Raw genomic sequence first — 11,665 nt, forward strand, 5'->3', positions numbered from 1 at the left:
GGAGCAGTAGAGGGACAATTACTAACGATCGATTGATGGGCCTGTTTATCATACCCTTTCCCAAGAGGTGATCTTGGGCGAGGAGTACTGATAACAGTCTTCCGATAGGACCTAGTAGTTGAAGGGATAGGTTGACTAGGGAGAATTGGAGAATATGTGGGAGGGGTAAACATCTCTTTTGCAATCTCTGCATAGGATCTACGTACAGGAGGGAACCGAGAGGATGCTTCAATGTATGATATGTTGTCCTGAGACATAACTATTTTGATCGATTGTTGGCGAGAAAACTCTGGACAGTCCTTGTCTGTTGTGAAATGGTTACCAGAGCAATGTAAGCAAGTGGCGTTATCCTTACTTACACTACAAGACTCACCTGTGTGGGATTTGGAGCACTTAAAACACCTAGGTTGAGATCGACACTGAGTTTTAATATGACCATAACGGCAGCAATTAAGGCATTGGATAGTGGGCAGTTTGTAAGTTTCTACTGGAAGGGACGTGTGGTAGGAATACACTTTTGAAGGAAGTATTTGACCTCTAAATGTAATTACAACAGATTGGGTAGGAACCCATGTAGTAACACTATCAGCAATTGTTTTTCTGTTCAGGCGTCTTATTTTCATAACTTCACCACATCCAGTGGGAAGCTCAAGTGACATTGCAAGTTCTTCCATCGTCCAGTCTACGGGAATACCCTTAATCAATCCCATTCTAGTTACATTAAAAGTCGGTACAGTAGCTTTATACTTGCACATTTCAACAATAGGGTTAGCTAGAAATGAGTTTGCTGCTTGGGATGTTGAAAATTCAACTGAAATTTTGTTTCGGCCTATGTTTTTAACACCATCGTTAATTATTCCATTAATTTTATGTGTGTGCAGAAATTGTCCAAATTTAATAGCCCGTACAGTAGTTCCTGAAGCTGGGTCAGGGACTTCCCGGGACACATGAACAATGAAAGGACCCTTGTCATCATCAGAATAGATTTTTGGGCCTTCAGTGAAGGATGGATGGGTGTAGATCGTTTGTATTGATGGATTAGCAGTACTTGGATGTATTATGGTCTTTTTTGCGTTCAAATCGGAATTACTCGAATCATTACCTTGGCGTTTTCGAGAAACAGGTATAGCGGGAGGAGGACAAATATCGGGAACTGATTCTATTGAACCACCTGGATCAGGGGGTTCTGGAGGAGGATCAACCTCCATTATAAAATTTAAAAGCTAAGTAATATTAAATATGATAAATACTTACAAGATTTATAAATATTAGTAACACCACTTAACCCAACTACCAACTAAAACACTATTAACAATAAAATACACTATGATACTAAACGAAAACACTCAAAATCTCTTAACACGTGTGTTAACCAACGCTAACGCAAGCGAAAAACAACATCGATTTGACGCGCGACGGTTAACGGATCAAATTGACAGCCTAAGTAAAGAACTCGAGTCACGATTATCTAAAACAGATTGGCAAAAATGCTACGATTTTACTAATAAACGAGCCGCTATAAAATATAATAACTTAAAATTAAAACAAATAAAAAAAAATTCGAAAAACTCAGCGGAGTAAAATCAAATTATAAGAATTTCAACAATGGCAACACCGGGGAAATTCAAAAACCTGCGCGTGCTTCACTTGTCAATCTGTCAAAACAAAGTTTAGATGAATCGACTATTGCGGTATTAAATAAAGGATTAAACTTTGCACCGGCTCCATCCACAATACCGTTTGAAGACATTATTTGCAATGTGGAGGAGTGTCTTTTCAAAAATAACATCACAAAGGAAGACTCGGAAGCTATTCGACAGGACATTTCGAGTGTTTTACGTCGAAGCCGGCCTCCGAAAAGAAACCTTACTCGTGATGAATCTATAGCACTGAAGAACTTACGCAATAATAAAGACATTACAGTCCTCCGAGCAGATAAGGGAAACGCGACCGTTGTGATGGATACGTGTGATTATAACCAGAAAATTTCCGCGATTTTATCGGATGTAAAAACTTATAAAAAAGTAACTAAAGACCCTACTAATAAGATTCTTAAAAAGACATCCGCGTTAATATCTAAACATCAAGAAAAATTAAATCTGGACAAAAAATCACTCGTGCCTACATGTGCAAAGCCACCAAAACTGTATGGGTTACCTAAGATCCATAAAACTGGTGCTCCGCTGCGTCCTATTGTAAGCCAAATCGATACACCAACATATAGATTGGCTCAACACATAGCAAGGATATTATCACCCCTCCGAGGACACACTGCGGCGTATGTCAAGGATTCTTACCAGTTTGTTGGTGAAATCAAAGACCTTAAATTAACCAACAACGAGACAATGGTTAGTTTTGATGTCCAGTCATTGTATACCTCCTTACCCATACAAGACTGCATCGAAATTGTCAAGAGGAAGCTACAGACACACAACATGCCTATTGAATATGCAGAGCTGTTACATCACTGCCTCACATCTGGTTATTTATTGTGGAATGATGAATTCTATGTACAAGTTGACGGAGTAGCCATGGGTTCCCCAGTATCCCCCGTGGTCGCTGATTTATTCATGGAAGACCTAGAGGAGAGGGCTCTTCACTCCGGACCAATAACACCTAGGTTTTATAAACGGTACGTAGATGACACTTTCACAATACTACCTAGTGATCTGACATCTGCATTTTTAGTACATCTCAATTCTATAAATAAAAACATTCAATTTACTATGGAATTAGAGGCAAATAATTCTTTAGCTTTTCTTGACATCCTTATCATCAGGAATCCTGACAATACATTAAGTCACACAGTTTATAGGAAACCCACACACACCAATAAATACCTCAATGGTGACTCGCACCACCACCCTAGTCAGTTAGCTACCGTTGGCAAATCTTTGTTTCAGAGAGCCCACCATCTCTGCGATGCTGAACACCTAGAGGACGAGCTACTTCAGGTCAAGCTTGCACTCCACCAGAACAAGCTGCCCGTGCCTCGCCAGCATCGCAGAAGCCGTATCAAGCCACCCACAGTTGAGCGACAACCTGCATTTCTACCATATGTGAAGGGAGTTACAGACAGGATTGGCAATATCTTGAAGCGAGCTTCGATTAAAACCATTTACAAGCCTCATAAGAAAGTGAGCCAGTTCTTGAGACCTATCAAGAGTAATATCCCTTTACAAACTGCGGGAGTATATAAACTCGAATGTGAGTGTGGTTTATCTTACATAGGTCAAACAAAGAGAAGCATCGGTACTAGGGTCAAGGAACATATAGGAGATGTCAAAAATAGGCGTTCTTCAAAGTCTGCAGTCTGTGAACATGCTCTGGATAAACCCAACCATTTTATTCGATTTGATAAACCACAGATCCTCGCTAGAGAACACAGATTCATTCCTAGAATGATACGCGAGGCTATTGAAATTCAAAAACATCCGAACTTCAATAGAGAAAATGGTTGGAGACTTTCTAACACTTGGGATCCACTTATTAAAAATTTAAAATCCCAAATCCAACAGACTGCAAGACCTAAAGATACAGTTAGTGCCTTCTGCGTGCAACCGGAACGCTACTCAAGATACCAATTAAGAAATCGTTGGCGGTAGTTGTAAATAATATTTCTTTTTAATTCGAACAGACAAATGTCACCTTAGTCTGCCCGTGACCACGAACACTGCAAAGTGCTCGAAACGTCGGGATGTTAAAATAAAATAATTAATATACGCGATTAAATCCGTTAAAAAAAACTAGTTTTATTTCAATGTGTAATAATCGCGAAAATCTAAGACAACTTTCTCAAAATAATATTATTGTTGCTTTAAATAATAATCATTCAAATAAATTTGTTCCAAATAAAACTACTCAAATACCTAAAAAATCTAATAATAATTTTAATAAATGTCCGCTTTGCTCCCAAGCACATGCTTTATACAAATGTGATTCATTTCGAAGTTTATCTATTGAAAGTCGCATACAAAAGGCAAATGATTATAATGTTTGTCTTAATTGCTTACGGTTAGGCCATTCTGCTAAGCAATGCAAACTATCACATTGCAAATATTGTAAAATAAAACATAATACACTTTTGCATTTAAATTCGAATGACTTCAAAGCTGTCAATTCATTGCCTTCTTCTTTGCACCCTGCTACGTCAAATGTTGCACTTTCGGCCAATTGCTTGCAGCTTGCTACTTCTGCGCATGTATTACTGTCCACAGCTCTGGTGAACGTGATCGGCGCGTCGGGTAAAAAGTACACTGCACGTCTACTGCTGGACAACGGTAGCACGGCGAACTTTGTTACGCAGACATTCTTCCAGAAACTGGGTTTGTTACGACGCGGTACTAGCACCAGGGTAACAGGCATTAATAATCGTATTTCTACTAGTACACAGTCTTGTCACCTCCTAATAGAGTCTTTATGCTGTGCCTATACTGTAGATATAGAGTGTCATATCTTGCCTGAAATTACAAAAGTGTTACCGTCGTCTTTCGTACACATCAACCACGTCTCTATTCCTTCAGGTCTTAAACTAGCGGACCCGAACTTCAACGTTCCGTCGGCCGTAGATATCCTGGTAGGGGCTGAAGTGTTCTGGGAGGTATTAAGTAAAAATTATATAGATTTAGGAAAAAACTTACCTAAATTACACGAAACTAGATTCGGATGGCTAGTATCAGGTAGTCCCCACCAATCTAAACAAAAATCTATTTTTAATCATTTTTGCCATCACACTAATGTCACTCCCGACCTTACTCAATTCTGGGAGCTTGACAACGTTTCTTCAAAACATTAATATTCTCTAGAAGAAAGAGCATGTGAGCAAATTTTTAAGCAAACCACTGTTCGTAACAATGATGGTGGATTTGTAGTCACCATGCCTTTAAAGGGTGACCCTAGTAATTTAGGTCAATCTTATTTACATGCTAAAAATAAAAATGCTTTTTTTGTTCACATTTCCCCTTCTCCCAACTAATATAATTAGTGTAGTAGAAGGACAATGAGTACAGTTCAAAATACTATTCATTATATGTGAATAACTTGCACCTGGCATACTATAATTTGTTACTAATTGTCCCTTACACATGTCATTGAGCAAAACACCCATATCTCTTCCCATTCCGTCACTATAAATTTTAGTACATTTTTTGGTAGAAACATGATGTGTTTTGCTTGGTATGGCGCTGACATGAGCTGTTGACTGAGATGGAGGCATACCAGTACACAGCCCCGAACGATCCCCAGAGTCAGAAGCGCCCTGACAGTCACACGCATAGTGTTTTATGAGAGAGTCAAAGCGCTCCGAATTATATTTACTTAAGTCTAGTAAATCGTTCATGGCAGCGATATGACCAGAAATTTCCTTTTGGGACATTTCATATTTTTTTGATATGGTGTCTAATGAGTTTTTTAAATATGATATCTCAGCCTGAAGAGCATTCACATCAGCCTCATAACCTTGTCTCATATCTTTCACATTCTTATTATACTCAACCATTTTTAATCTGAGTGTATTTCTTTCCTTGCAGATTTTTTCATAATTAAGGCAATTATTTCTAGATTTTATTAATTTTCGTGTTTTCTTAATATACCTATTAATTTTAATATATTTCTTGAATTTATTTTGCTTAATACTAGACTGGAAGAACCCATTTCATCACCAGTCAAATCAATTGTCGAAATGTCATTCTTACTAGTGAGCGGGGACACTAATGTGGTTGTATATCCAACCAGTTCATCATGTAGACACTGGGTTTGAGAGGCCTTCAGGTTGAGGTTATTGTTTTCTAATTCTGATATATATTGTTGGGCCTTATGTAATTTAACTTTTAACTCATTGGTGAGCATGAGAGCTTGCTTATACTCATCTCTGCAATTATCAAACCCACTGACTATTTGTTGCAAATTATTTCTTTGTTCTTCCATTTCTACATATCGTAAATGTAACTGCGAAAGCTCAAATTTTAATATGTTGTTTTTATTAAGAATTTGCAAGAATTCTTGTTCATTATCATCCCTTTCTTTTAACAGTAGATCACACTGTGTCCTAGATGCTTTTAGTTCCTGGAGCGTCAGCTGGAGTTGTTCCGCCTGACGCGCCTTGGTACTACGAGTCATCATGTTTAATAAAAATAAAAATTGTTTGATAATATAATATAGACGGCGTGATCAAACAGTTACTGTAATATTTGACTTATAAATTGTTAAATAGGGTTTCTATAGTGAGTTAGAGGGATAACAAGAAGTCGAACAAGAAAACTTTTTAAAATTGAGTTCGTTACCTGCGTAATGTCAGCTGACGAACACAACACAAGGAAACACTGCACATTAATGCTCGACACTTAGTATATTATTATATTTTATATAAAGTACATTAATAGCTTGATATAAATATATAATCAAAACTAATTACAATTATTTTTTATAAAAAAAATTGTTTGAATGAAATTGAACTTGGTTTTGGACCTCCTGTTTGTGACACTCGGAAAATCTGTATGATTTCACATTGATTAGTTCATTAGTTGTAGTATTAATTTCATGTTCCAAGGCATTAGTAAAAGATAAACGATCACCAGGTAGGTAAAATAAATCGGAATAATTAGAACATATTTCATAAAGGGCATTGGCTTCTTCGACGTTTAAATACGAGGCTCTGAGCTGATTTAACACTTCTTGAGTACGTCTAATAGAGTCATAAGGTTGTATAGCATTTATAGGAATTTTTAGGGAATTCTTATCAGAAACAGCGTCATAATCAGGTTCAATAGGAACGAGATTTAGAAGTAAATTAGAATTAAGAGGTTTAGGTGATTCAGAGGTATTAATAACAGATATATTTATCCTATTATTATTCTTTACTCGCACTATAGAATTGGCTATGAGGATGTCTTTAAATTGAGTTTGATCTAGTATAAGACCCTCTTTCAACTCGGGATTTGAAACGGATCATTCTATAATCATTTCAGGTCTGGCGGGAATTGTATACACAGGTTCATGAAAATGCATTGGTATTTTAATTCCTTGGATTTCAAGTTTATTTGATGTATAGTTAATGTTACAACCAAAGAGTTAAGCATGTCTGTACCTATGATCCCACCATAAGGTAAGTCGATATCATTTACAACATGAAATTTATGTTGAATATATTTATTAAGAGGCTCAGAAATTTTTATTTTTAACAAGAAATGTCCGGATGTTTTAGTAGTACATTTGACAATACCTTTTAAATTTATTTTTTCTTTAATTAATTTTGGCGAATTTTGAATGGATCTGGATTTTATCAAACTCACGGCGGATCCGGAATCTATAAACAAAGATAATGGAGTATCGGATATAGGAGAATTCACAAGAATATGTGGGAGTAAAACTTTGTTATGATTTATGTTAATTTCGTAAACTTTGTTTTCTGATACAGCGGATACAGAGGATACAGTGGTCGCTGATGTAACAGCAGATACAGAGGATACAGTGGTCGCTGATATAACAGCGGATACAGAGGATACAGTGGTCGCTGATGTAACAGCGGATACAGTGGATTTATTAAGTAGAAAGGCGTCGGATTTAATAATTGGATGGTGTCTCGCACGACACCGATACGAGATTTGACTTAGTTTTTTAAATTGACAACTTCGTCACGGCCGTAATCATCAGTGTTAGCATTCAAAGGTTCAGACACAAAATTAACACGAGGTTGTGGTCTAAATGGAGTAGAAGATGGAGGGCGATTGCCATTGTTATACTCGCGTTTTCGACACTGATCAATTGTGTGCCCTATAGCTTTGCAATATCTACAAATTATAAGATTACGAGTAGGAGGGCTATAGTTTGAGTTTGTAAAGTTTGGCCGCTGCAAAGTCTTTGGTTGTGAGTCTCTCTGTCGATTAAATGAACTTATTGATTTATTTTGATTAAAATTGTGTTGTTGTGATCTCTTATACATATACAGACTCCATGATACGCTCTTCTGATTTCGCGATATTGATTGCTTCGTTTAAATTTACTGGAGACTTGCATCTGACTGTCAGTGACAAATTTGGCTTAAGGCCCATTATGAAATGGTGTAGGGCTAGGTCCTCCATAGCGGCGGTCCTACCAGCGAGTTCTGACTTTGGATGATTCGCAAGAGAAATCTCGGACAATAATAGTTGCGATAAATACGTTTCAATTTTTATTGCATATTGATTAACAGTTTCGGTCTGACCTTGTCTGCTCTCTTGGAGGACAGTTAACAAATGGGAATAATGTTTTCTATCAGAAAATTGTGTCTTAAGAAACTCTCGGAGCTGGTCCCAAGAGTTAAACTCTTTGATGGAGCAGGCAAGCTCAGCCTTTCCCTCGAGTTGACATAAAATATATTTTAATAAAATTGACTTTTGTGTTTCGGTTGCTAGTTCAATTGCATTATTACAGTTTATTGTGAAGGAATTAAGCCCTTCTCGGTTACCATTATATGGCTTTATAAATTTAAATAGCGTGTTGATATCCATGTCGGTTTTTGCTTTAGATCTAGTGACTCGCGGGGATAATATGGGAGACTGCGGAATCTCGGAGTTAGGCTCCGGGACGTCAAGCTTTAAATCTGTTTCTGATTTTAAGGCTTTAGGCGTAATATAATGTTATGTAAGAAAGGTTTTTTTTTTTTGTAATAATACAACCGGACACAGTGAAATATAACAATACGGAGAGCTAAAATAAAATAAAGAACGAGCAAACACACAAAAAAAAATGAATACAGAGAAATTAATACACGGTGAATTGTTATGACTAACTTACTGGAATGTAGCGATGATAAGGAGTGACGCGACACGCGCACGCATACTTGAGCCGATGTCTAGACGCTGACCATGCGGGAACTGTGGGAAACAGCGGTATCTCGACGACGAAGTGCCGGGGACGATGATGATATGTATCACAGCAAGTCGAATGATGGTGATTTTCTTTGTCTTTGAAATAGCAGAGTCAGGATGCGGAGACGGTGAGAGATGCAGAGTCGAGGTAAGTATTCTTTCGTCACTCTCCTTTTCGAGGAGAAGACTCTTCTTTTCCTTTCAGGAATAGCGGGTAAAAGATGCAGAGACGTTGATCACTTCGCGATACAGATTTAAGGTAAGTAAAACACTTTTAGTTTTCCACTTTTTGTTTTAGTTTCGTCACTTTTACACTTACTTTTAGTCTGATTTTAACGGAGACGGACCCGGGGATAGTTTTTATATCCTTTTACGCTGCCACCAATGCTACGCGGGTTTCCGTTGGAGTCTTTTTTAAAAAAACTATTTTTAAGGAAACAGAGATTTATTAAGATTTAGACATAGAATTTAACAAAAGGAAACAGTGGAAATATATAGAAAATATGTCTGAACGGTATGACGGATTCGGAAAGACTGACTATCATTCTTCGCTTTTGACTACTGAGCCATTATTGCTGATGCAGCATGCTGAAGTGCACGTCAGCATATAAGGGTGCATCCAGCAGGCGTAACAGAACGCTCCAAAGTTTCAATCTTCGACTCCAGTTGTTGGATATATTGTCGATCAGCCTTTCGTTCGCTCGATGCCTCGTCCAGTTTTATTTTCATGTCGTCGTATTTTTTTGACACAAACTCAATCGTAGACATAATACTGTTGTTTTGAATTATTAATTCCTCCAGCTTTGACTCGAGTGTCGAAAACTTACTACTATTTTCCCGATTTGATTCGGCAAGCAGACCACAAATTTCCTCCATAAATACACTCACACTCGAAATTTATATTGTCCTGAGGGCCTAGCCAAGTTACATTCGTTTCATATCGAATCTCTTTCTACAATCGTTAACGCTTCGGCGTAAGCGATTATAGAAAACGATAAGTAGCTAGCCATATTGACACGAGTGATTCGATCGCTCATTCTACAATGAACTTAGAAAAAACCTACACTTCAGTCTATGGTGAGCGATCTTTAAAACGTCAAACCAACGTCAAAGTCGCAGTTGTGTACTTTGAGCGCGGGATCAACTCTTGTTTTGAATTGAAGTTTGAAGAATATTTATTTGAAGTGTTAAAAAATAAGTAAATTAAATAGGGTGGGTATACATTCTCCTTGTAATTGGTTTATAACAATATCACAGTGCCGAATGTAAATTTAAACATTACTTGTGACTCGAAATTTTATTTTATTATCCTGCTTAAGTATGACCGATACCTTAAATGATGTGATAACTTTTATAGAATGAAATATAAATCTCGAGCAAGCCCAGAACAGTTTGCAACTTTACTGGAATTTATGGAAAGGTACGTAAAATTATTACTTATTTCGTAAATATATTCCTTTGTTATTTGAAAATCTATCATACTGTAGCACTTGAAAGTTTAAAACATAAACAATGACGCGATATGCGATAGGAACTAATATTACCACTTACGAAACAAACAATAATTGTGTTTGATTCTTTACTTAATCAATAGACCCTTTGTTTCTCTGAAATAGTTTTAACATCTTCTAGTTATGGCGATATAACGAGACCCCAGCAAGGGCCACAAGGCCGAATTAAAGCTGACCGACTGTGGCAGCAATTAGAAGAGTTATTAAACTCCATAGGTGGAGGAGTAGTAAAACCAAGGGACAAGTGGAAAAAAGTATGGTTCTAATAAAACCCCCCTAAAAATATTATTTTATAGTTTTCTATAATTATCATTCATTCACATAAATATTATCAATCAGCTTATTTCAAAAATTATAAAATAATTGATGAAAATATTAATGACAAAAATTAACAAATAATGTCCAGGTGTGGGCAGACTGGAAAGCTAAAACTAAGAAAAAAGCTTTAGCAATACGTTGTGAGGCTTCTGGTGCTGGTGTAGGTCCAAGCAGCAGACAAACTGCTGTTATTGGTCAAGCTGGAATTATAGAGACAGGCTTTGATGCTAGTTTTTTTTTTTGCTTGGGGTCTTGGCTTATTAGTGTATTTTCTTCTTTAAATAAAAATTATCAAGTTGTTCATATTTTCAGGCTCAACCATCACTGAGAAACACTCAACCATCCCCGACCAGAGATTCTAATTGTACGGTCTGTCCACCCCAAATTTCTACCACAGCCACGGATGAAATTATGTTGGATTTTATTCCTTCATGCTCTATACAAGGTACCTTTTTTTTAAAGATACAATGTTTTGCCTGAATAAATTTATTTGTGCCCAATTTAAAATATAGTTTTTTATTTTATTAGCAACAACATCAGCCTTTACTGCTACCTCATCACAGCAACATCCACCACCAGTGCTAACGCCGCCGCCCGGCACTACGTCCTCGCCGGTGCCGTCAGCGACGACGCCTGCCGCTTCCACGTCACGGGGTGCTCCTCAACGGCAGTGACATCAGGCAAATCTGTCGCCTTCAGCGTCGTTTTTTTTTAAGTTTTTGACTCAGCAAAGCTAGTAAATTCTTGGTGCAAAGTATCCATTTGTATAATAAAATTCTACAGCTATTTTTAATTTTGTTAATTCATACATTCATATTTGTTTGTATTTTAAATGTTTGAAAAGATTAACTATTGAGGTTCTTGCCAGTTCTTCTGTGTAGAACCGGTGGTAGCCACTTAATATAGTTTTGTAAAATAATGTTTCAAAAGTCTACTTAAATAAGAATAATTTTATTTTGATTACTTTAATTTTGTTGTAGCATTTAAGAA

The 11,665-nt window shown here is 37.0% G+C and overlaps 1 protein-coding gene across 2 annotated transcripts; it reads left to right on the top strand.

The window, feature by feature from the left end:
• Nucleotides 1-9,773: 9,773 nt before the first annotated feature.
• On the top strand, nt 9,774-11,361 carry LOC125075708. 2 transcript variants are annotated; one of them, XM_047687420.1, is made up of 5 exons: nt 9,774-10,058; nt 10,204-10,266; nt 10,479-10,611; nt 10,988-11,120; nt 11,204-11,361. In XM_047687420.1, exons 2-5 carry the CDS (start codon nt 10,205-10,207, stop codon nt 11,347-11,349), a joined length of 474 nt encoding a protein of 157 aa, XP_047543376.1. In that variant the 5' UTR covers nt 9,774-10,058; nt 10,204; the 3' UTR covers nt 11,350-11,361. The 2 variants fall into 2 exon arrangements, with proteins under 2 accessions (XP_047543376.1, XP_047543375.1); XM_047687419.1 differs by having other exon boundaries at nt 9,774-10,266.
• The last annotated feature ends 304 nt before the right edge of the window (nt 11,362-11,665 follow it).

The sequence above is a fragment of the Vanessa atalanta genome, chromosome W, assembly GCF_905147765.1.
Source record: "Vanessa atalanta chromosome W, ilVanAtal1.2, whole genome shotgun sequence".
In the NCBI taxonomy this organism is placed as follows: Eukaryota; Metazoa; Arthropoda; class Insecta; order Lepidoptera; family Nymphalidae; genus Vanessa; species Vanessa atalanta.